The sequence below is a fragment of the Danio rerio genome, chromosome 22 (assembly GCF_052040795.2).
Source record: "Danio rerio strain M-AB ecotype USA chromosome 22, GRCz13ab, whole genome shotgun sequence".
NCBI classification, from domain to species: domain Eukaryota; kingdom Metazoa; phylum Chordata; class Actinopteri; order Cypriniformes; family Danionidae; genus Danio; species Danio rerio.
In genome coordinates, this window is record NC_141042.1 from 20,984,049 (window position 1) to 21,008,370 (window position 24,322).

General features: G+C 41.4%; 1 protein-coding gene across 4 annotated transcripts; it reads right to left on the bottom strand.

The window, feature by feature from the left end:
• Positions 1 to 7,379: 7,379 nt before the first annotated feature.
• Positions 7,380 to 22,903, bottom strand: zbtb7a (zinc finger and BTB domain containing 7a). 4 transcript variants are annotated; one of them, XM_087304265.1, is made up of 4 exons: positions 22,799 to 22,903; positions 12,390 to 12,926; positions 11,458 to 12,302; positions 7,380 to 9,333 (listed from the first exon to the last, which is right to left on the bottom strand). In XM_087304265.1, the coding sequence occupies exons 1-4, from the start codon at positions 22,805 to 22,807 to the stop codon at positions 8,871 to 8,873; spliced, it is 1,854 nt and encodes a 617-aa protein (XP_087160391.1). In that variant the 5' UTR covers positions 22,808 to 22,903; the 3' UTR covers positions 7,380 to 8,870. The 4 variants fall into 4 exon arrangements, with proteins under 4 accessions (XP_087160391.1, XP_087160392.1, XP_087160394.1 ...); XM_087304266.1 differs by lacking the exon at positions 22,799 to 22,903 and adding an exon at positions 22,028 to 22,167; XM_087304268.1 differs by lacking the exon at positions 22,799 to 22,903 and adding an exon at positions 20,727 to 22,167.
• Between the last annotated feature and the right edge of the window lie 1,419 nt (positions 22,904 to 24,322).

Sequence of the window (24,322 nt, forward strand, 5' to 3'; positions counted from 1 at the left end):
ATTATTAGCTGGTTTACAAACCAACTGCCATTGGGTAGTATGCAGGACAAATGTGGTCTATACCCTTACGAAAATTAGACATATTTGTAGAGCGCAGTAATTGGCGAAACTGATTGTTAATTAGTCAGCTGTAGAATACATTTACCACGATATCAGAGAATACCTTCACTTTAATAAACTTTTGTAAATATGCTACTAAGTAATAATTATGCTATAGCTATCATACAAATCTTGTTGCAGACACAATATTAAACTGGTAGTTGTTTTGGAATGTATTATGCTAGCTTAAATAGCTGGCCTGAGCTGATAATTAACCAGTCCAAAAAGATTGTTAGTTGAGTCACAAATTCCCATAGATAAATAGTAAGACCATGTAGTAATTTAGATTTTGGAGGACCAGTGTGGTCCCAGCTACCAGCTTGTTTATGTCTGCTGTGATTTGTCCACATTCAGAACAGTAGTTTGTTTACAGTGATATTCATGCAGTGACACACACACACACACACACACACACGCACACGTGCACACACACACACACACGCGCGCGCGCACACACACGCACACACACACACACACTACAGATCTTTAAACGATTTAATACATGTTATCTAGTAAGATGAGCTAGTGTGCTTGTTTGAAAAGTATGGCCGGAAAAAAGAGTTTTTTACTCCATGAAGTGATCTTATGGGACATGTCTAGTTCAGATCAAACGACCAGTCATGTAGTGCTCACTTTATCTCTTTAACCTTCACTAAAAACAGATTTCATCTGAGGAACATGCTTGCAAAAATGGCCTCATTAACAAAAAGGTTGTGTAGTGCTGCATCCATGCTGATAGGTGTCAGTATTAAGATCTAAACTACTTAGGCATCTTTAAAGGGCATCCATGATGAAAATAGACAGAACTGTCTGTATGTATGGTGTGTCTTCTGTCATATTGGAGTGATACAAACACAATAACTCTATTTTTTTTTTATTTCCTGACTTTAAAATAGGACCCAAATCCCAGTGATTTTAAGGCCCACCGCAACATGACATAAGAGTACAGTTTTCCCCACCCACCGAATTGATTGACAGGTGCCATGTCTCCATAATATCATGTATAAACTGGGATTAAAACATGTTACAACTCTCTATGATCAGCAGCACTTTAATAATTCATTTTATAGGTTTAAACCTCTATGTTTGTAATAGAGTAAAATCACTATGTAATTCTTAACCAATATAATCACCACGGCCGCATGGTGTCAGTAACGCACATGTGTGCGTGTGTACTGCAAATTACATTGTTTCTGACTCATCGTTTCAGAAAGGCTTGAATGGATTCCACAACAAATAGATCAACTAAACTTTTATTTTTTGACTAATGAGCCATATTTCACCTTCATTTGTGTCTCTCTCTATCACTGACGGCTGTTTATCCGACGTAACGAAGAAGCATCAGACAGGCACGTCAGAGCGGTGTGCGGGGAGAAACAGCTCATTTGGATTTAAAGCCACAGGCTACAAAAGCATCTGAAATGTTTTCAGACACCTAAATGGGCTGATTTTACATCATATAATAAATAATGTGATGGTTATTGTGAGCTGAATTCTTATCTTATATCTTGTAAGGGTAAAATAGTTGCCCTTTAAAAAAATTCTACCAAAGATAAAAGCAAAACAGAGTTTTGTTGACTCTGAAAATAATTTTTAGACCTTAGCGCGGACTCACACTATACTATCCCAACCGTGCCCAGGCCCGTTTCCCGGATCGTTTGAGAAGTGAGAGTGCTCTAAATCGGGCTCAGGCTCGGTTCAGTTGGCCAGCTCTGGCCTGGTTGGAAGAGGTGTGCCAAAGCGCGGTTCACTTGGGCGCGGTACGCTTGTGGAATTTTGAGTGCAAAGTGCGCCTGAGCCCGAAACTAAAGATGAGACGTGACTTTTACAGGACTGTTTCATATGTGTTTATTAATCATTCTTATTGTTCAATGAATGCAAACTGTAGTAGATTATAATCATAACGTAAAGCCCTCATTACACAGCAGCTGCACCTTTAGCAGACCTCCTAATTTCTGGAGCACGAAGACCAGATGGTTGTTTATGAGCATCAAAAGTGGCTGATCTGTTCTGCAAAATATTTGCCGGCATGTTACTGCATCCCAAACAACTAAAAAGATATAACTAAAGAAATCTCCACTGTGCTGAGCGAGAGCGCTTATTGAACAGGGCATTATTGATGACAAAACCGTACTCAGGCGTGAATGAAATGTGAGTGCAGGGAGGGGGGCACAAACGTTCTTTGGCCTGGTTCAAGGCAAGTGTACATAGGGTGAGTATGTCCTAAGATTTCATGCTGAAAGCAGGTTAGTTGGTTTGTTTTAGGGGAGTTTTGGGCTTTTAACTTAATTTAAACACATTCATTTTAAACATACCATCAGTGAAGACTTGTCAGTTTTGAAATTATAGCAAACAAACACATGGAGGTCGTAAACATTCTGTTTTTAATAGAAATGTCTTAAATTTCTTAAACGTCAGACATTTTTGGATATACTTTGTAAAAAAAAAAAAAAAAAACAGAAAAAAAAGAATTAAATGAAAAAGGAAAACAACATGGAATTGTTTGATTTAGCCGATGTAGATTTAGTGGTCTCATATACAATACAAATTCATTTCATCGCCAAAAGTGCAAATTCTCCCAAATTCTCCTGTACATCTCAATAGCTTTAACACACACAGACAAACAATGGAAAGAAACAGGACTTGAATAAAAAAAAAAGGGTTTCTGTGGTCCAAGCCTGAGACACTGGGAATTTTCTGCCGCCCCAAAGTGTTAAAAAGTGCCCCCAAAGCAAGATAAAGGAATTACTGTTTTTTTTTTTTTTTTTTTGTGCAGAGCTTGCGTCCATTCAGCTATTGCCCACATGGTGAATTAAGCTAACAGATTTGATACAAGAAATGTGAAACGTACAAGAGATGATAGTTTGGAATAGAGTATATGATGAGTCCCTTATAAACTCTTACATTTTATGCAAAAACATTGTGGAAAATAGTTTACCGGCTAACAACATAGAATGAAGGTAATTAGAGAGAGTTTTTGTTGTCCATATGCAGGAAAGTAGTATAAATGGTCCAAACCTGACTGCCTTGGACAGGGTGGATTGCAAGTTGAGTATCTGTAGCGTTTTACTGGATGTTATTTGGGATAGTTGCACCCCAATAATCTAGATCTAATATTTCTATCTTATAAATTCTGTATTTGTCTACGAAGTATCTTGCAGAACAGTGGAAACCCAGGAAGAAATGTCCTTTGAAAAGTTCTTGTGATGAAATTTGGTTTTAAAAATGGCAAAAAAAGGAAAAGAAAAATGTACGACAACTTGAACGTGCCATTCTTTGTTTCATGTCTTTCCAGAGATCTGTGTGGTACGGGGCGGCAGTTCAAATGGACTTCAACCCAAATATATCGCATGTTCAAGTTTCTTTTCTTTTCATGTAGTTTTTGCATTTAAATAAATCATTACATCCACAATGAGATAACAAAACTCATCAACAAATTGAAAACAAAAACAACAACAAGAACAGTAATAATGAAAAGAGACAGCACACAATATTCTGGATGGCCTTTCGCAAAGTGCTTTTTTTTTGTTACAATCACAAAACTGCTTTCAGCTTGATGGCTTTGTGAAGCCCAACACGCTCCCTTCCCTGCACATTCTAGGTAGAGGAAAAAGAAACAAACTTAAAAAACCACCTCATTTCCGTCTACCGGCATCTGTTCGTTCTAACAACTATTTAGAGGAAGTTATGGAATGCATCCTTGACTTGTGGAGCGCATTAGACTTGATGTCTCCATTCCACAATTCACTGCTGTCTTGGCCTCATTCAAAGACAATACAGCCCTACTCGCTGTTCTAGAATGATAAAAACATGTCTAGAAACACTGCCGTTATTTTTCTACGCTAGAATAGAACATACAGTTATTAGGCAAAACAAAAAAGTGAGGGTGCCGTGGTCACATGGGTAGTTGGCTTTTCGGTATCACCTTCAAAACTCATAACATATATTCGGTTGGTGTACTCTCAGTACAATAAAGCTTTGATTACACAGAAGGCAAAATTTGAGCTTAAACCAAATAACAAAAGTGGACATGGACTGCCGTGACTGTTTAACCTGAGAAGCATAGACAATGGCCCATAATCCCCAAATCCCCCTGCCTCCTACAACAGCCTCTGACATCTGCTCTCCAGAACATCTCCTTGATCAGTGAAACATAACCAGCTGAGGCAGTCAAAGAAGTAGATGGCTATAAATTCCTTAGGTACACATGGCACAGCGATACCTGACAAGGCTTTCCAAAGCCCCTTCTTAAGACACAGTTCCCCTGCCCGACCTGCACAAAAACGCTACCCCACCCTCCCCAATCTGTGCAAACTAGTACCCACCACCCATGAGCCGCTCTCCTTGTGCAACGTGCCCACTGGGCATCAAACAGCAGTGGATCAGGTGAGAACAACTGTGCGGATCTAGCCATGTATTGTATCACCCTCAGCAAGCTGTGCTTCCACCCGGCCAGAGCATCTACAGAACATCTAAATCTTGCAATAAGATAAACCTCTATGATTATTACGGTTATCACTGTCATTGTAATCTTAAATATTTGTTTGACATCCTGGCCAATAAATTAAACATAATAGATTAAGATTTGGAAATTACAAACAGGGTGCTTCTGAAGTCATGGAAATGGGTTTTCTTTAAGACACTCCCACTGTAGTGTCTGTAAGGGGAGTCCCGAGATAAGGGCAGAAGCAATAAGCAGCGCTAAACGAAAGATGTCACAATCAGCAATCAACCCAGGAGACAATTTTAACTAGTTGTATTTACAAGTTGAGGTGCATTAGACAATCTCCGAACAAAGATTCAGCAACCTTTCTTCAGAAATGTTCACACATAAAACACAAGTATTCAAGAATTAATTGGGAAGCAGGAATGGAAGCCATCTTTTGAAGAATCCTCCAATCTTCTTTTTAAGTTAAGGCACGTTCTCTTCACAATCCTTCTCAACTTATCAAGCTTCAAGACTCTGCCCCGATTCCTTTTTGGACCCACTGAACAAAGCTTACATCCAGACCAAACCAATGAGTCTGTGTGAACTCACAAAGACCTCTAATAACTCCACCAAACTGCTACGTAGACACAGATGCTTAGGGTTTGATCCTGTTAACCATTGGAAATAAGCCATTCTGTGAATACTGTGTCTTTCCTCAAGCTGCTTATTTCTGTTGGAGTTGCATTGGACTCTTGACCTACACTCGTCTTATAATGATTTTGTTTACGTTGTTGTCAAATTTTTTCGGATTCGCCTCTTCCTTTTGTGGTCAAGAACTGTCTTGAAGTAATCCTAGTCTTACCCTACTTTGGTTTTCAAAGAGTTAATTGCAGATGTAAGTACAGGGAAGTGAAGTGGAGATTAAACAGACTTTGTGTTCACAGAAACTCAAAGGCCTTGCCCAGTTCTCTGGTCCCCCTCCTCCAAGGACAAGGACATGAGTGACTTTTAGTGCAAAAACTCTTTCTTAGCTAAAGCACCATTTCCAGTGCTATCAGGGTTTGTACCTCCCGTGCCCTCCCACCCAACCAAACCCTCCCTATAATCCACCACCATTTAACCCTAAAACCCATAAACACAGCTAGCATTATTTTTACTACAAAAAACAAACAAGCCCAGCAACATATTTTTCAACAAAATCAAAAAAGCATAACAAAAGTTTAACATTTCTCAATATCACAGAAGAAAAAAAACTATAAACAGAAAGGGAACTCAAGTAGGCTTATTCCACAACAATTCCACTCCAACTTCTGTTTTTGTAATGAGGGAAGATAAATTTGGGTTGTGGTATAAGGACAAAAACATCCCCGAAAATTAAATCTACAGCAAACTATTGGATGATCAGAGGAGATGAGTGAAAGTAGATAAGAGATGGTCTAGGTCAATGTGTTACCACACAAACGCTTGCAGGCATGTGATGTATTATTAACTGAGTGTTTTGGGGTGTGAAAACACTGGAATTTCCAGAAGGATTATTTCTGCCGTGGCGTCCAGTCACACAAAAACTTACAGTAGTGTGATGCTAAGGGTGTGGCCTTTAACAACAAATTCAAACAGAACACAACATTTGATCAGCCCAACTCAGCATATTAAAAGTCATTGACAGAATATAGTTGGTTTAAATGGAAACTGTAGTTGTAGATCTTTGACAATAATCCCTGCAGATGCTGCCACATCTTTACGGTCATCTGTATTAAGACAACATAGAGAACTTTTCAATCAGCTTCAAGTGCAATTAATCATTATGCATCTGCACATATATCCTTATCTAAATATATATATATATATATATATATATATATATATATATATATATATATATATATATATATATATATATATATATATAAAACCATCTTTTGTTAGCCTCTCTTAAGTTAAACGTCATCAATCAACAACTGGAACAAAATCTACACCCTGTACCTTCTCTTCAAAGACTGTGCACTTTTTTGGCAGCTCGGTGTCAAGACTTAAACAAATGGAACGCATACGAACAAGCCAAAATAATTACTATTTAAAAAAAAAAGTATCACCACTCGAATGGGCCTTTTTATTTTTAGCACATTTGCTTTTTTTGTTTGAAAGTACCCGTTTCTAAAAAGTGCCCTTCTAAGTAACAAAGTGCATTCAAATCTTTCTTCTTTAAGGTGCAAAAGGCCAACAAACAGGGTACAGCACTGCGGAAGAAATGATGCCACAAATTACATCCTCAAAACGGGTCATCCACAGCTATTGTATACATAGAGATCCACTTGAAAGATTTAGCAAGGATCACAGACTGCTTTTAGGATGCATGCGCCTGGAAAATCTCTTTCAAATCTGCCACTTCATCGGCTCCGCCTTTGTCAATTCTTGCCCTCACACATACCTTATTTAAAAGAGAGTCCTAACTTAACCAAAGCACCTATTCTGCTGGATTTTGGGGGAGCCTGTCTTAACGTGCCCACAAAGTGCATGCTGACGCTGCAGGCCCCTCTCAATGAGTCATCCTGCTCTGATGTGGCCATAGGATCTTGCTGCACCCGCTTCCAACAGTGCAAGGAAGCACATGTTACTTTAAAATAAAGGTCTCGTTTTCAGGACACTTGCTTTCAAAACTTTGGCCAATGATTTGCATTGTGAAAAGGTTATAAAGTCTGTATTATACTATTTTGTATTTATATACATTGCATTAATTGATGAAGTTTCAGATACTAAAAACTGGACCCTCTCCCTTACTCTACTACAGCTATGTGCTTATTTAGACTTAAACATTATTTTATTGCTCACCTTATCGCTCAGGTTCTTTCAGTTTTCTTTTCTGTGGTCCCTTGGACTAAGAACTCGAGTAAGCACTTTGTATCTCCTCAACCCAAACCGTCTCCTTAAATAGATATTTCTACATCTCCATTGGAAATCTTTAGTAAAGCAGTGCAAATGCATAAAAAGGTGCCTGGCTCTTTCTCTCTCCTTCTGCCAAACGGACAAACGAACAAATAAAAGAATCCCTGCTTAAGTTTTCCACTGACTGTCTGTATAACAGCAGTGCCCTCACTCATCTTTTGCATACAGTTTCACTCTCCTGCAGAAAGACTCGAAATGAAGCACATTTATCACAACTCATACTTTGGGCGGGAACTTCTGGGTTCCATTAAGTGCAGCTTAGGAAAAAAAATGGGTTTCTCAATTATAATGCTCTAAAACATCAAACAGCATATTCCCCCTGCAAACTTAACGCAGTGAGAAACCTGGAGTGAAGCTGAAGGAAGATGTGACCCTATCTATCTGTAATATATCTCTTATAAAGGGTATCATAAGATTACAACCTAATATATACACACGTATACAAATGTAAAGTGTCAAGTACCCAAAATAGTCAACTCAAAGTTCAAAAAGAGAAATCAAATAACAAATTATTAAGACAATCCCCAAAATAAGAGAAGGTAAAATGCAAGACTGCCAATAAGGAAAAGCAGGCCTGTGAGAGGTAAGATTTAACATGATTGTGCCCAGTGGCGATCAGATGAAGGTAGTGCTTTAGAAACACGGGACCTCATCCCTTGTCTTACCCTCTCCCTGCTAGAAACAAATGAACAAGTTCTCCCCATGTGAATTCATCTCGGATCGGTAACCTGTTACACCACATAAACTCTTAAAGAAAAAAAAAAAAGAAAGTTTATAGAGAAAGTAACACTTTAAATCAACCCCCTGCCCAATTCTTTCTGGAACATTTAGAAAAAAGGTGCTGCATCAGAACATTGCATATGTTGCAATCTGAGACGATATAACTTTATAGTGTATTTACATGTTGCTCGTTGCATTAGAAAAAGAGATCTACTGGTTGCATTGATCACATTATAGACCATTCATAGCTAACCTCTCGAAGCAGCAGTTAGCCTGGTGTTTGACACCTTACTTTTTAAGACAAGGCCCAGTAGATGCAACCCAGAGATGAGGAACTTGTTTAAACTGCATAGTAGCTTTTTCTCGTACGCACATGGCTATGCCATTATTATAAAAACACCAACAAAAAGACCCAGAAAGATGGTGACAGCACGGGTGAGTGATTTGAAGTGCTCTTCGCTCTTCCAACAGACCAGTATCTTGGTGGTTAAGTCTCTATTCGGAATGAAGAAGCTAAAAAATGAAGGAAAAAGTAACTAGAAGGTTAGATTTGCGTGACACCCTGATTTGTTTTGTGTTTTTTTAAAGAGGACCATGTAGTTTGTAGTTAATTTTTCTTATTTTTTCCAATAATTCTTCCTCTTGTTTTTGAGTAAAGCCCTCTCTGACAAAGTCTTATTCATGTAGTTGTGGGGTCCACTTGTCCCGAGGTCAAAACTTCACTACCTTCCCCATCGGCAACAGGACTGTGCGTGTGACTACCATGATTCTCCTCCATGACTGATGGTGACAGATGGTGACTAATGGTGCCCCTGTCCGGATGCCGTCGACCTCTTTCGATGTCTGTTTCCGGGCCATGAAGTTCCAGAGAACCTTCAAGAAGCTCAGAATCTCGAATGCGTGGCTTGCGGCCTCGTCTGGAGGGAATTCCATTGCATCCGTCTTTCTTGAGATGGCGGTGGAGGTGGTCCGAGCGCACAAAGGTTTTAAAACAGCTGGAGCACTGGTAGGGGCGCAGGCCTGTGTGCACACGCATGTGATTCTTCAGGTCATAGTTGTGGGCAAAGGCGGCACCACACTGAGTACACAAATAAGGCTTCTCTCCCGTATGCTTGCGCATGTGAACCTTTAGTTTGTCCTGCCTGGAAAGAAGCACATACAAAAAAAAAATAAGAGAGGCGCTACCCATGGGTTTGAACAAATTAAACAAATTACCAGTGACAGACTGAACAGGAATTCAAACTTAGGAAATCAACAATAGTGTGATATACAATACATAAGAACTTAATACACGCACCCACCTACAATACTTAATGTCCTAAAAAGTCTGTTTATTATGGTGGGATGAGTCACTAACTACTGCCTGATTAGGTTAAGCCTAAGGTTAGCCACATAGATCATTATTTAAAGCAAGCATTCACTAATATATAAACTACAAATAAAAACAAACCCAAGGAAATGAATACACAAAAATCTTTTCTTACACACCAGTGACAACATGTATCCTCAAAAGGAGTCTGACCTCCTTATCTTCACTTTCAAGTGTAAAGTCAAGTTTATTTATCATTCTTTTGTGCTGAAACACTCAAGGTCATATGAGGAAAAGAGCCATAAAGCTCAGAGCTTTATCGCAATAAATTTCTTTTTAGGCCAATGAGGCACTGAAGAGCTCAATGTTCATTTTATGGTCATAGTGGGCAACGGTTTCCCACAAGTGATATTTTCAAAATGGTGAAAGACCAAAAGTTGATATCTTCAGTAGAGGCTGAGTTCAACAGAGGAGAGCTTGTAGTTCATGGGAAGAAACTAATGTAAGATTAAAAATCAAAAGGTGTGCTGGGTTGATGAACAGGTTTGGAAGAATGCGGTTTAACCTTTAATGTCTTTCCTCAATTGTCCTCCAACCATTTCAAAGCACGGCTAAATCTGTAAAATAATCATTCAACAAATTGTGCACCTCATATAGTTTATTTTTTAAGCAAAACTAAGTTTTTAGTCTTTTGTTAGCATGTATTTCTGACATTGACACACCCTTGAGGCAAACTGGTCTGAATGGCTAAAGAGTAGACTATCTTCAACCAGAGACAGCTTACTGTCAAAGTGTATTGTTTTGCACCAATAAGGGAGCTATAGTGTGGTGTCAAATGCAAGGCCTTCTGTTGTAAGACTCTGCTCTCAGCTTACCCCTCAGAGTCCCTCCCTCTAAGCTTGTGACCAGGGCAGAGTACAGCTAAACAAACTAGGGTGGTTGACCCGTCCAGAATACTGAAGGCTTACTGAACACACAAAAGTGCTCACAAGCATCCATAGGCAGACACACACCCGAATATGTAAACATAGACATGTGCACACGTTGACGCCTGCTTGTGTATTCAAACATGTTTGAATGCATCTGGAGATTCTCACTCTTATTATTTCTCACCTTTCCTCCACTTTTTACATACATTTATCGAAATACAGGTTATATAAGGTATGCAGACGTTCCTCATGTGTTAAAACACACACCCCCATTGTCTTATGGAGTGGGTCACAGACAGATGAATTATTTAGAAGACAGGATTGATTTATTGCAGTGTGAGTGAAGTGCACTCTTAACCCTGATCAAACAGGATTAAGATTACAATTCCCCCTTCCCAATAGGTGGCGTATTTAGGTGGCAAATTTAGATCCATCCCTACACAAATAGGGTACTGGATATTTTTGGTGCAGTGTCTATTTCCAATGCGTGTCTCCTGATTAATTCATTAAGGCGATGGTTTCATGGAAGAGGTGATGCCCTTAAGTGCAGGGTAAGCCATGCTAACAGCTTGCGAACCATGATTCAGTCTTGTAACACAGCAGTATTTTTCATCAGCTATATGTTTGGAAGAGGGGCTGTATGTGCCAGGGGCAATAATCAACGCAACACCCAGGGTCACAAGTTCAGCTGACTCACTGGTGTAGAAAGGCCATCGTGCTGTAATCCCTTTCAATATCGGCATGGAGAGTTTTATAACAGCCTCATCCCTGATAACAGGAGACCAGGCTGTGCTACCACCACCCACTTTTATTGGACCCCCTTGTTAAAATTCCAGGACTTTGTCATGCAACCTTTCTGTCAACATAAAACACAATTTTATGGCTGACTGTATTGTCTTATGTGTGCTGAGACTCTTAGGTGAGACCCGACAAATGAAATGCGACCGCATTCAATAAGCTAAAGTGTATATAAAAATATAGCTTTCAATTCTCTACGAGTTATAATTGAAATTACTAAAGAAAATTACCTGGTGAATCGCACTTTGCATATCGCACACTCATAGGGCTTTTCTCCTGTGTGTGTACGGATGTGGCGTGGAAGCTTGCCTGCACCTTGGATGACCTTAGAGCAGATGGGGCACTTTTGAAAGGCCTTGGATCGCATTTTCCTTTCACCACTGTTGCCCCCTCCAGTTGCTTGGTTTCCACCTCCATTGCCCCTGACTGGCCACAGTGGTGCCAGACTTGGAGATATGGGAGCACTGGTGGGCCCCTCGGGCTGCGCACTAAAGTACTTCAAGTAAAACTCCACGTCTGGCTCATCACCAACAGGCCCATCGTCCTCACCCCCACCACCTGTTGTGCCCCGTTCCCTTTTCCGCTCCAAGGAGTCCATCATCTGTTGTAGCAAAGCACTGGCGGGGCCTTGGTTATGCTCCCTGTCACCCGTCACCTCCACTTCTCTCTCGGATTTGGGGTCTGCCTGATGGAGGTAGTAATGTCCATTCTGAGTGGGAGCAAAAAAGGGCATCAGACCCTCTGCAACTTTTTCTCGAGCTCGAGCTACATCCTGGCTCTCCTCATCCACATTTTCGTCTTCGGGGTCACGAGGCGGCTGTGAAAGGGCCTGGGCCAGTGGGGAGTAGTAGTCAGCAGGGCCGATGGGTATGCCATTTCTGTCAGCGCCATTGCGTTGGCTAAAGTGCAGGTGTGCGGGCAGGTCCCTGAGCTCTGGCGTGCTGCAGCTGCTACCCCAATGCGCCCCCCTCTGGAAGAACTCCAAGTATTCTCGGGCACGCAGCCGGATGCCCTGCTCCTTTCCATTTTTTCCTCGCTCCTCCTCTTCCTCATTGTCTTCTTGCTCATTGCCCGCCTGCAAAAAGAAATGGAACTACATAATCATATCACTCAAAAACATGCATCAGTTGAGCTAAAAAAAAAAAAAAAGTTGATTACCCACCGGCGGGGAGAGCACTTTGGTGTCCAGCAGGTGTGTGCAGACGTCTTGGACGGGTGAGATCTCCAGCACATGGGCGGCGCTTAAAATGTCAACCACACTGTTGCGGCTGACTGTAAGTGTGGCTGTGTAGGCAAAGTCCAAGAGAGCGGCCAGCGCCTCAGGCCGCACAAAGTCCAGCTCATAGACTTTCTGACGGTCAGCAGCCGGACCCGAGGTGAAAAGATTGTGGAAGTAGGTGCTGCAAGAGGCCAACACAGAGCGGTGGGCAGGGAATTCTGTTTCTTGAGCCACTAGAAGCACATCACACAACAGCCCACTTAGCCGTTGCCTGTTAAGACTGCCCAGCAGGTCAGCACTGTGCTCAGGGAAAGGGATGCCTACTGGTCCTTCTTCTATCTCGCCTGCACCCCCACAGGCTCTCCCATCACGTCTTCCCCGCCCACCTGCTCCCGACGACATTTTCCACCAGCCTGCCGCCGAGCCGCCAATCGCAGCCGCCACCCGTCCGTCCGTCCTGCCGTCTGTCCGTCTGCCTGTCTGAAAATGTTGAGGAACAATACCAGTTATTCACCATAAAATGATGATGTGGCAGGCAGATATTTGAATAAATCATTATTACTAATTGAGATTTTACATAAAACTACTACAGAGTAGAGAAGACATTTTCCAAACAAGTTTTAACTCATCACCATCAAACTAACCAAACACTATATTAAAAACAAGTTTTAAACTTGAGTAATTTATGTGGCTTCTTAAGATTAACACTTACAACAATATTTATCCTGTCACTGCTCTCTGCAGTCTATTACATGGTAGAAAAGCCAAGCCCTGTATGTAAATTAAGCAGAGAGGGTAATAGATATTGGCCAAATGGCAGTCATTATATTAAAGACCACTGGTCAAGAGTATCCACAATACAAACCGAGTCACAAATACACAATGTTTAGTGGCAACTGGTGTAAATCACAAAATAAGGAGGTTATTCATTGTGCTTTTTTACATGAGCCATGACTCAAACTCAGCATGCCCAAAGTTGCCCAAATGCATTCACAACCATCAAACAGCATATCTGTTATGTACAATGCCAACAAAAAATATAGTTTAACTTCAGCTTGTGTCAGTAGAGATGCCAAAGTGCAAACAGGAATCAGTTTAGGATGTTGACCGAATTCAGCGGGCAGCAGGCCTACTGTCATGATAGCAGTGGGAAAGGAGAATCTGTAACTGTGCTGCTTTGCTGGGGTGGGAGAGTACACACACAGTGTTGGGCTGGGCACCATGTGCTCTGAATTGCGTGTCAGTTGGCTTCTGGGCAAGGGGGTGGGGGCAGGGGGGTTACCGGCTAAAGGCTTGAGTGGAAAAAAACCCACCAGAGGAGTAGGAAGAGTAGGAGGACACACGCAGGGCTGCAAGGGAACAGTATTAAATAGGGAGGTTGTCAATCCGGTCTGAGCCGGTTACCCCACCCTGCACTGAATGCCAAGTTTCAGGAAAGGCCTGTCCCCTTGATCACATGTCTGTGTGTGTGTGTGTGTGGGGGGGGAGATTAAAATGATCGACCGCAGTACAGGCAAGGGTAGAGGGAGGGGGGCTCTGAAAGGCAACACTCCTTGATTTGTCCATTGGAAAACACACGCTCACGCGTGAAAGCCAAACAGCCTAACTACCCCCCGCCCCTCCATCTGCCAGAGTGACCCAGCAGGGGGTGAGGCCATGGGGGGATTATACTCAATAAGAGCAATGCATTCAAATGACATTCCTTCAGATCAAGCCCCTTGGTATGTATGCAAGACCTGCTCAACCTGGCTGCTTGCTCCGTCTCACAAAGCCTTCCTACACACCTAGAGAGCTGGCACAAAGTCAGATCACAATTGGTGTAGCACTAGAAATAGTGGGAAGGTAAAAAAACAGCATCAAATCCAACCCCCACTACCTGTCTTGCATGAACTATTACTGTGCAGGACATTCCAGCTCACCTTGTGGGTGCAGTTTTTACACACCATCTAACGTTAACACACACGGTGAAAGAGCTTCTCGTCAGAATATGATAGAAATGCTGTAATGTAGGGCATATACTGTATGCACTACACACTTCTATATAGCACACTTCAGTGAAGCTACTCCAATAATAGTGCCCCACTAGACCATGTCTTGACTTGTTTAAGTTAGATGATAATGCCCATAAGCCAATGGCTTAAGCCCTTCTCTCTGTCTCTCCCTTCACCTTTAAGATAAATGATGGGCACCTGTAGGGTAGGCTTTGAAGGCACACACATTTGTCTTTAGTCTTCCGTTATCTCTCTGATAACTCTCCCGCCCGTTTCTCATCTGCTTGACTAACAGGTGAATTCTATTTCATTGTTTTATCACAGAATTTGAATAAGTCAAGTTAGAGGCCAGGCTGGAGGTTGGGATAGACAACAGAAGTGTTTCCAGGCATTGCACAGGTTCCTCGTGAATCAAGGTAAACGGTTTGATTTAGAAATGGCTTTGTACTTAATGAAATCTGTCATTTACCCACCCTCATGTTTTTCCAAAGCAGAATGACTTTCTTGAAATGATTATTTAAAAACTGCTCTAGGGCTTATTCGCCCTGGAGGGATTCTAAACCTATATGAGTTTCTTTCTTCTGTTGAACACTTCTTTTTAAAGAAAGTGGACAACCTGTCACCACTGAGGACAAAACAAACACTATAGAATTCAATATGTATGTATTGGCCTCCATAAACAATAGAATATAAATGCAAAACTGTGCATTTAATTAAAAGGGAGTAGCTTGCTAACACAAGGGAAGTTCCTAGTAGGGAAACTCAAAACCAAAAGTCATCTCTGCACTTTAGTTTGTGGGTGATAGCAATTCACCAGTTAAGCAGCATCTCTGTCCCTGAATAAACCCACAGCAAGGCTGAAAGAAAGAGGAAACAGTGCAAACAAACCTGATCCTGACACCTTCGCAGGGCTCCCAACATTCTTCATCACTTATTCATGGCTATGGGTGACAGGGGCCATGCAACGGCCCCAACGTCTCATTTCCAGACCTCTTCTGCTGGCCGCACGCACAGGCCTCAACTACTTTGCAAGTCAAACCACAAGTTACTGCGAATGCTCATCCCACCCCAGCCCCCACCCAACCTAACAACCCCTCCCAGACAACCTTAAAGGTGCCATATAGTACATTGATTCAATGAGTTAAATTATTCTCAGCTATTTAAAACGAAAGTTTGCAACTTTGGGAAGTAAAAAAAAAAAAAAAATCTCCAGAAATAGTTTTATGTGCTCATTTCTAAACAGAATTACACCTAGAATAATATTGACCATATTTGTAATGATTGTGAATATCAATGAGCTCTGCTCTGATACTCCCACAGCTCAGTCCCTGCTCTCTCACACTCTCTGAAATCAACAAAATCAATAATTAGAATTAATTCTTCAAAGTATTTTAACATCGAGTAGATCCCTTCTTAAATCTTTTCAGCTAAAGTGGTGGACATTCCTGCTTCACCTATTTTTCAAAATTAGATTCCCATATACATAAAAGTTTAGATAAGCTTAGATTAACTTAAAAAATAAGGAAAGCTGATCATTGTCATAATCTCATTAGGAAACATGATCATGTGCGCAACACAACAGCATTTTGTTTTGATTAGTATTTTACACTCAGGATTTACATGAGAATGAGGAAACATTGGCTCACACTCCATTTCCATCTACTGACTTCTTGTTCAGCTTCACCTAGGTATATCCAAATTTTCATCATTATGGCAGCTTTAAGAAACATTTTCCAAAACAGTTTACAGAGACTTTTAAATAGTCTAAACCAAGAACTTTTTCTTATGAAGGGCCAAAAGCCAAACTAGATTAAGGCTAGTGGGCTGAAGGTAAACATAGCTGTCATGGGTACTTCCTGATTTATTTAATAATGTTTTATTTTGTTTTGATTTAACTTTGTATTAACAAATGCAGTATTATATAATTTATTACAGTAAAAACAATCTCATTTATAACAGAAGGGGGTTACGCTAGTCAAGCTGCACCTGATTTTGCCTTGATATGCTCGCAGATGTCTTTTGCATAGTCTAATCTATCAAGTGACTGTATTTACAATTTTACAATTGACGTTTAAATGAAACATGTAATTTCAGTTGGCTTTTTTTTTTGTGGCTCAGCAATAAAATAAAGAAATGACAATTTCTGTTAAACTCATTCGCTCTAACCCTACCCATCATTTATACTTCTTTCATAGATGGGATGGTGGGCCAAATTATAGGTTACAACAGGGAAACTTTAGCTCGCGGAACTTAGTTTGGGCATTTTAATGTGGTAAACTACTAGTCATTTTGACCAATCTGTTGAACACTTATGTCCTTAAATCTTTGAAAGAGCTTAAAACAGTTTAACTCCACGCTGCAATATCAGTCTATAGCAAGCTTTACAGTTGTAGTTGCAGTTACAGTACATGGTGCTCTGCAGTATAGCACTGTGTAAATAAGTCAAGTAATGACACATGACTGGCAAATGATAATGTGTTATCGTGTAAAATGTGCACTCAATCCAATGGCTTTGTTAGCTCATATAGAGGAATTATAAAGCGAAAAATGTACGTTAAAAAAAAAAAGTGCTTCGCTTTAAGGCAGTTTCGTTGAATGCGACTCCCTGGTAAGTGGAGATTACAGTTCTACATCATTACATCCTTACAATAAGAAATAATAACATTGCAGAATGATGTCCCACATTCTCGTCTCATTTTTATTAGTCAGCGAAAATGTCAGTATATTTTTAGAATAGTGGTCATCATCGTCACCTAATTTTATTTAGTTTCGCTAATAGAAACTTATTCGTAAAAAAAATTATGATAAAAAATTTTCAGCAACAAATTTAAGACTGATTCATCTAGACATGTACATCATGGTTGCACTTTTTTCATCTTATTCCATTATAAGCAGAAATAGTTCAGTGTTGTGTAACCAGTTGAAAATAACACCGCTATCACATTAAAATCTTTTTTTACAAGAATCCTGAGGTAACTACTGTCAATCAAATTGTGTCATGGTTATTTAATGCGTTCGGTGATTAAGTTCTTAGAATGCATCTGCTTCTCTTCTCAACTAACTTTGAAACAAAGCTAATCCACTGAACGACACCAAACAGCAAATCTACTTGCTCACATGAACTGCATAAGGCCACCTCAGAATGAAACATGTCCCTATATAAGCCCCCGCATCTTAGGCAAGGCCATGCATTCCAGGAACACACGCTGACTTATGACATAAGCTAAAACAAGTAGCATGGTTTTAAAATAGTTCAGCATCTCTTAACTAACTTTAGTCATCACTATAGGCCTTCAATTTGTATTTCTCAAGAGCATGGGAATCCTTCGAAAGAGTCTGTTGAGAGTATTAACGACAAACATGTGAGTTATGTACATAGGGCATCCCTCTGACATACATGTCAGCTCGCTAAGTATATAGAAGCTTGTGTGTGTAATTAGCTCCTCCTGCTTCATGAGGGAGGGAAGGGGAGTCACTACACTAGGTTGACAGGGTTCAAGGTCAAGGCAGAGAGGATATTACCGGATAATCGTAAACAGTATGGAGAGGGGCTGACTGGTTCCAAGAAGAACAGGATTTTGAGCAAGGCCCTGCTAATGAGTCACTCCTGCCAGCGTTGGTTAGGGAAGCATGATTGGTTGCAAAAAGCAAGCAGGAAGTGGGTGAACAACTGATAAAACTGGACTTGTAGTGCTGTGCTGTTTTGCTGGAGATATGTTAGCAGGCTGCCAAAAATCCAGACTTCTAATTCATAATGCCCCCCAAAAGGTATTAGGAAAGGCTGCTTGAAGCATGTGTACAGAAACGCTTGAGATAGTGTGACTTTCAATTTAACTTTTTTTGTCCTGAGATTTTCGTTTACACAAAATCCCCCTCCCTCATTTCAAAAAGTGTCATGAGGTCAAAAAAAAGTTTAGGTGCAAGCAAACTATGACCCTTGATGGAAAATTCGAGGCACAGTTCACCCAAAAACGAAAATTACCACATCATTTACTCTCCTTCATGTGGTTTTAAACCTTGAGTTTCTTTCTTCTGTTAAACACAAAATAAGATATTTAAAATAATGCTTGTTGTGGGATCCATTGACCCTTATAATTCAATAGGTCACAGCAACCAGATTTTTTTTTTTAAATCGTCTTCGATTTCTTCGATGGAAAAAGGAAACTCAAAAAGGTTTTGAACAAGTGAAGAATAAGTAAATGAAATTAAACTATCTCTTTAAAAGTCCTAGTTGTATGGAAGTTTATCAAATAGAAGCACAGCAAACTGAACAAAAGTTACAGTGAATGTCATAAGAGGTCCAACTGTGATTGCAAAAACGTGCCATGATCCCTCTAGACCAGCAGCAGCTTTGTTAGAAGATGAAGCCCACGTGTGAAAATGCCACGACGCCCCCTCATAGTTTGACCAAACTTTTCCAGACCCAACTCCCTGTGTGTTGTCTTTGAGCTGCTCACAACTTCGGAGTCTTTAGGACAATATGTGGCTGGGCCAGAAAAACAAGGAAAGAGCAAGCACACCGACATGTGAAACAGAAAACAAATGTACTAATGGAGGCAGCAATACTTCAGCCCTTCTGGTGCCCTTGTGCTCAGGCCATCACTTGTGTCTCGAGCTCTCTGCTGCGGCGGCAGCCTGGCCGGTTGGGCGGAAGAAGACTTCCTGCGTGACTCTGGTGATGGTGTAACAGAACCCGCTCTGTTATCAGATGACCAGCTCTCCCAGACACTGCACTGCACACTCCACCACCAGTCTACCACAGCTTCCACTTCCCTCTTCTGCCTCTGCTGAGGAGGCAAAAAGAAACGACAACCCACCCAGGATTCCTTTTTCAGCTCTACCTCACAGCAGATCTCTGAACGATCACGCTAAGGTAAGTATGTCAAGGACTCCTCCACCCTGCTGGAGGTCGAGCTCCACAATAGCGAATGGGGCGAGAGCATAAACTTACAGCAATCGGATTCCAAATTACTGTCAAGAAAAAAACAAGAGGAAGGCCTCGTGTCGACAGACTCTCAGCAGATAAGGACAAGTGGAAGAAGAAGGCCCTTTAAAGAGCACAATGAGAGAATAATGAGATGAGCTCTCTGATTACCGATAGCGATGCTAGCTTGCAGCAGCCCATCTCCAAGCATCAGTCTTTAACTTGATCACTTTAAAAAATGTTTCAGAATCTGCCACTGAACATATCAAAACTAAAACGTGTCCGGACAGCCAATTCAGAGTCCAAAAAGTTATGATGAATTAAACGGTTTGATCAAACTAAAGCTGAGGGTAACTTCTACTACCTTCATCCCTCAATCATCCACTGCATAAGAACAAATGCTTTATGTGTCCCTAAAAACAGTTCTGTGTTCACCATTTTACGTTTAATAAAGTTTGTATCTCAAGTATTCAAAATCTACTCCAATATTGTTTAATTCACACAGGATGTGAGTGAATGATTGAAACTTTAAATGCAGACAAAGTTTGACAAAACTAATGTTGAGGAGAAAAGAAGCATGGCTGCACTTTAAGTTAATACAAAAGTGAAAATACTGCACGATGTCTATCAGCATGAAGTTCACACATACCTTACCTGTCATAAAGGCTGACCTGAAACGACCCTGTCAGGTAAGTTAACTGTACAGAAACTGGTTTATGGTGGGTAAGAATCTCTTTGGCACTTAAACAAGCAAAAGACAATAAAGAACAGCCTCACCCCAGTGAGACAAGGAGCCTTGTCTGTGCATTATTCAGACACTGGGCGTCATCTATGAATAAAAATACCCCTTGCGTCCTCCCTGTACCCGCACTGGTAAAAACGAGTCGAGCAAGTATGGCTTGGAAATGATCTACATACATCTTTGAATAAAAAAAGAGAGAGAGCAAAACAGACTGCAGCTTCCTGCAACGCCTTTTGAGTCCTGGACAAACATGCAGTCTTACTGATTTGACAATTCATAAGACCCCAGCTAAAGACCCTTACCAAGGGAGAACATTGATGTGCATTATGACACAGCTAGAGAAGCCTACAAAGGATCTGCCAAAAGAAGAGGTAAAAACTAAGAGTTTGTGAAAGATCTGAATGAACAGGATGTATCTAATGTGTATGTGAAGAAAGTTCATTTAAAATAGTCCCACAGTCTTAACAGCAATGCCAATGTGTCAAATTTAATTCATCACCTGATCATGTGACTAAAACTTAAATGAAAGCAACTTTCATTTGACAGTCAGAACACTACAATCAAAACAACATTCAAGATCAGTTAAAGTGGAATTTGCAGCACAGAAGCTCACCAAGTCATACCTTAACACAGCAGGCCTGAGTTTTCCATCTCTATGCCATCTGCAAGTGGGTCAAGCGCTCTGAACTTAATCAAGCCAAGTCCCTCTCTTCCCCTTTTAAGATTCCATTATTTCTCTTCTAGCTTGTTTTTCCCCATCTCAGACACCAGAGAGAGTAAGAGTGCATTTTGAGCTCTTACCGGCCGGCCAGAATTGTGTTTCCCTGTGGGTCAGCTCAGTCTCCCTCTGCCTGCCTGCCTCTGTACTTGGGCAGGGCTCTGCTCTGAAGCAACTGCACAAGAAACTTCCGAGTGGCCCTAGTTACACAGGCAAGCCCTTGCCTGATCCCACACAAGCAGACACCTACTAACTCCCCCACTCTATTTTCAGCCCACTGCTCTGGCTTCACTTCACCCTCTTGTGATTGGCTAGCCTGCTGCTCAATCACCACACCTCCCCACTAGGATAGGCTACCGGCTGTTCCCTTTCCTGTATGGCCAAGGGCAAGGCACTCTGGGAAGTGCAGTTCTTAAATAGGACTTCACCTGCTTCTAAGCCATTGCTACGAACTACAAGTCCCAAACGGTCTACTTTTGCCACCCCCACATCCCCGAGCTTGCTTCAACGTAAGCATTGAGAGCTGAATTATACACTACCGTGTGTTGCTAGCAGGATGCCAGGTATTAAAAGTACAGACCAGCCAACAAGCAGTGCCAAGCTTTCTACGTATGAAAAAAGGATCCAACCACAACTCTGCAGAACTTTAATACAACAAGCTAATAGTCACACTACATCATTTGAAATATTCAGCATTCCCAATATTCCATAACAGATGTAACCAGCGTAAACAATTCAAGACTAGAAGAAACCAACGCTGAAGGGGTGTGCACAAGTTATCAGAGCTGGTATCCGAATGAATGACAGCAAAGATAAAAACTTGGACCCTAGTGCGTAGCATTACATCTTGTTCTATCAAATTAACTCTGCCCCCTTCCTACTACCTTCTCCAATATCTAGCAAACACACCCCTTAGGGCCCCCTCCAAAACAACAACAAAAAGTAAACATCTGTAGGGATCGGAAGTTCATTAAAGCAATGCCAGTTACCCAAACGTGCACTTAACCAGTTATTAGGATGACCAAAGAAAAAGAAGAATAATTCCTCACTGGCACAGGAGCCCCCTCCTACCCCCCACACACATTCTCTCTCTCTCTCTCCTCTCTGTCCCCCTCCCTCATTCCTTCCTCCTCAGCCTTTCTCCCTTCGGTCGATAGGCCCTGGGCAGACGACATGGGGACAAGCTGGGGGGTGGAACAGGCTCACCTGTGATGGCCGTGGCGGTGCTTGTTATGGGTTTGCTTCTCCCTCCTCTTCTCTCCTCCTCAGTGGAGCTCTCTCTCTCTCTCAGCTCTCCCTGCTGTTCAAAGCTCTGTATGCGCTAACCAAGCACCAGCACTCAACTCAATTCCCTTCCTGGTTTCTGGAGGGCAAAAAGGTCCCTCCCTTTCTCTCGCTCTCTCTCTTTCACTCCCTCTCTCTTAAAGAAACAGCATTCCCCCATGCTGCTCTCTTCTGCCCATCTCTGGGGAATACAGTAAAAAGGCTGTCATCATGCCAGAGTGGCCACCATCACCCATTAACACAACGGTGGAGTTCACAAGGATGTCACTGGTTAAACCGGCCTGTATTTGTATAAAGTTGTTTGCAGGAGTGTTGCACGTGTACTTTGGGCGAGCGTGTGTGCCAAAATAATGAGAGTTAACCGTCCTTCTTTCTCCCCTGTGTGTGCGAATGTAGTCGCACCCACCCATCCCATTGCCTGAGGTCATGGAGTCCCACCCCAAAACAAGCCATGGCACATTCCAGGACACTCAGGGTCTGCCAGCAGTCCCCCCCGCAACACATACACACACACACACACCCTCCACTGTCTCAAACTAAGAGCTCACAATGTGTACCTACTCTCAAGGGGTCGTCAGACAGAAGTGACTCTGTAACACCTTTCTGACACCTCTTCCTCCATTCAATGTAGCACACAAAAAAGAAAACAGATATTTAAAAGTAAATAAACACATACTGTGATTCCATACTCACCAAAATCATACTGGGAGAAGCGATGAGTGCTGTCAATCCGCGGGACAGACATGGATTGTCTTCTACCACTTAAGACCCGCTCGCCAGTTTACCTGCTGTTGGACTGAGACTTTCAAAAACAGGAGGAGCATATGACCTCTCTGAGAGTGACTGTACAATTGAGGACTCTCCCGTAAAACCGGGGTGTGGACTTAATAATTACTGAAGGCACTTCTTAAATGCTGGAGTATTGAGTAGGAGGCAAGTATGATGAAGTGATATACATTTGCAACAGAGGGCGGTATAATAAGGATATTTTTAAAATTTGTGATTAAAATAAGCCGCAAAGGTGAACGAGTTACTGAATTTGTATTTCTGCCTTTTCAGGAGCAGCTGCCAAAGTATTAAGACGTGTCTCTGCAGTTAGGTTTTTTGTAATAACTCGCTCCTACCTGGTGTGCAGTGCAGCAATGACTAATGCCGAGTTCAGACTGCACGATTTTCAAAATAGTCGCATCACAGATGTTTTCACACTGCATGACTATCTGTAGCAGCGTTTCTTTGCTGCTGTGTTTACACTGTAGAATGGTTTGGCAACACTGCATGATTTTAGAATAGGAAGAATTGCCGACAACTTTGTCTCAGTCCGCAAACTACATCTCAACCAAACGCACGCAAAAAATGACATGGAAACAATGCAATGTCACACAGTTTATCTTTTTCATTAACTACATAATGAGAATGAAGCACCTAGTGGGGTAGAAAATGTACTTATTTGCTCACATGGCTTTGAAGGGAATTAGCAATTTCACCTCAACTATTTTTTTTCGAACTGGTATATTGCTCAAATCTTCTTCTTCTTTGGCCTTAGTCCCGTATGGTTGCTGGGTCGGCTCTTTTGAAAAAGCCATTTTAGACTTGCATATGATAACGACTTTTTTTTTACTCATTCTAGCCGGCCTGTCCTCTTGGCCTGTCACCCTCATACACTTCGGACAATTTAGCCTACCCAATTCACCTGCAGCATGTCTTTGGACTGTGGGGAAAACCGGAGCACCCGGAGGAAACCCACGCGAACGAATGAAACGTCAAATTGACACGGCTGCTCCTGCCAAATTTTCACCAGCCATTTTTTGGGTCCAAATAGACCGAAAAAAGCACTTTTAACTCTCTTATTGCCTGTAGGGGATTGCTGATGTTATTTTCAATCAGAAAACATTTGACACAGCATGATTTGAATCGCCGAGAGACCCTGACATTAAGCATGCCAAATATCTCACGGGTGTCGGCGATTCATCGGTGAATCTCTCAGATTGCATTTTTGATTGTTCACACTGTGTGATTACTCACATGAACGAGAACCGCTTTGCCTGTGATTTCAGGCATTTGTCAGCGATTTTTCAAAACCTGTCGACGAGTCAAAATCGTACAATATACAAACTACATTGTCATGCAAATTGTGTATGTATTGACACTAGCTTAATTTAATTAAGATTGTTAAATAATACATATAAAAAATACAATTAAAAAAATGTCTTCTAATAA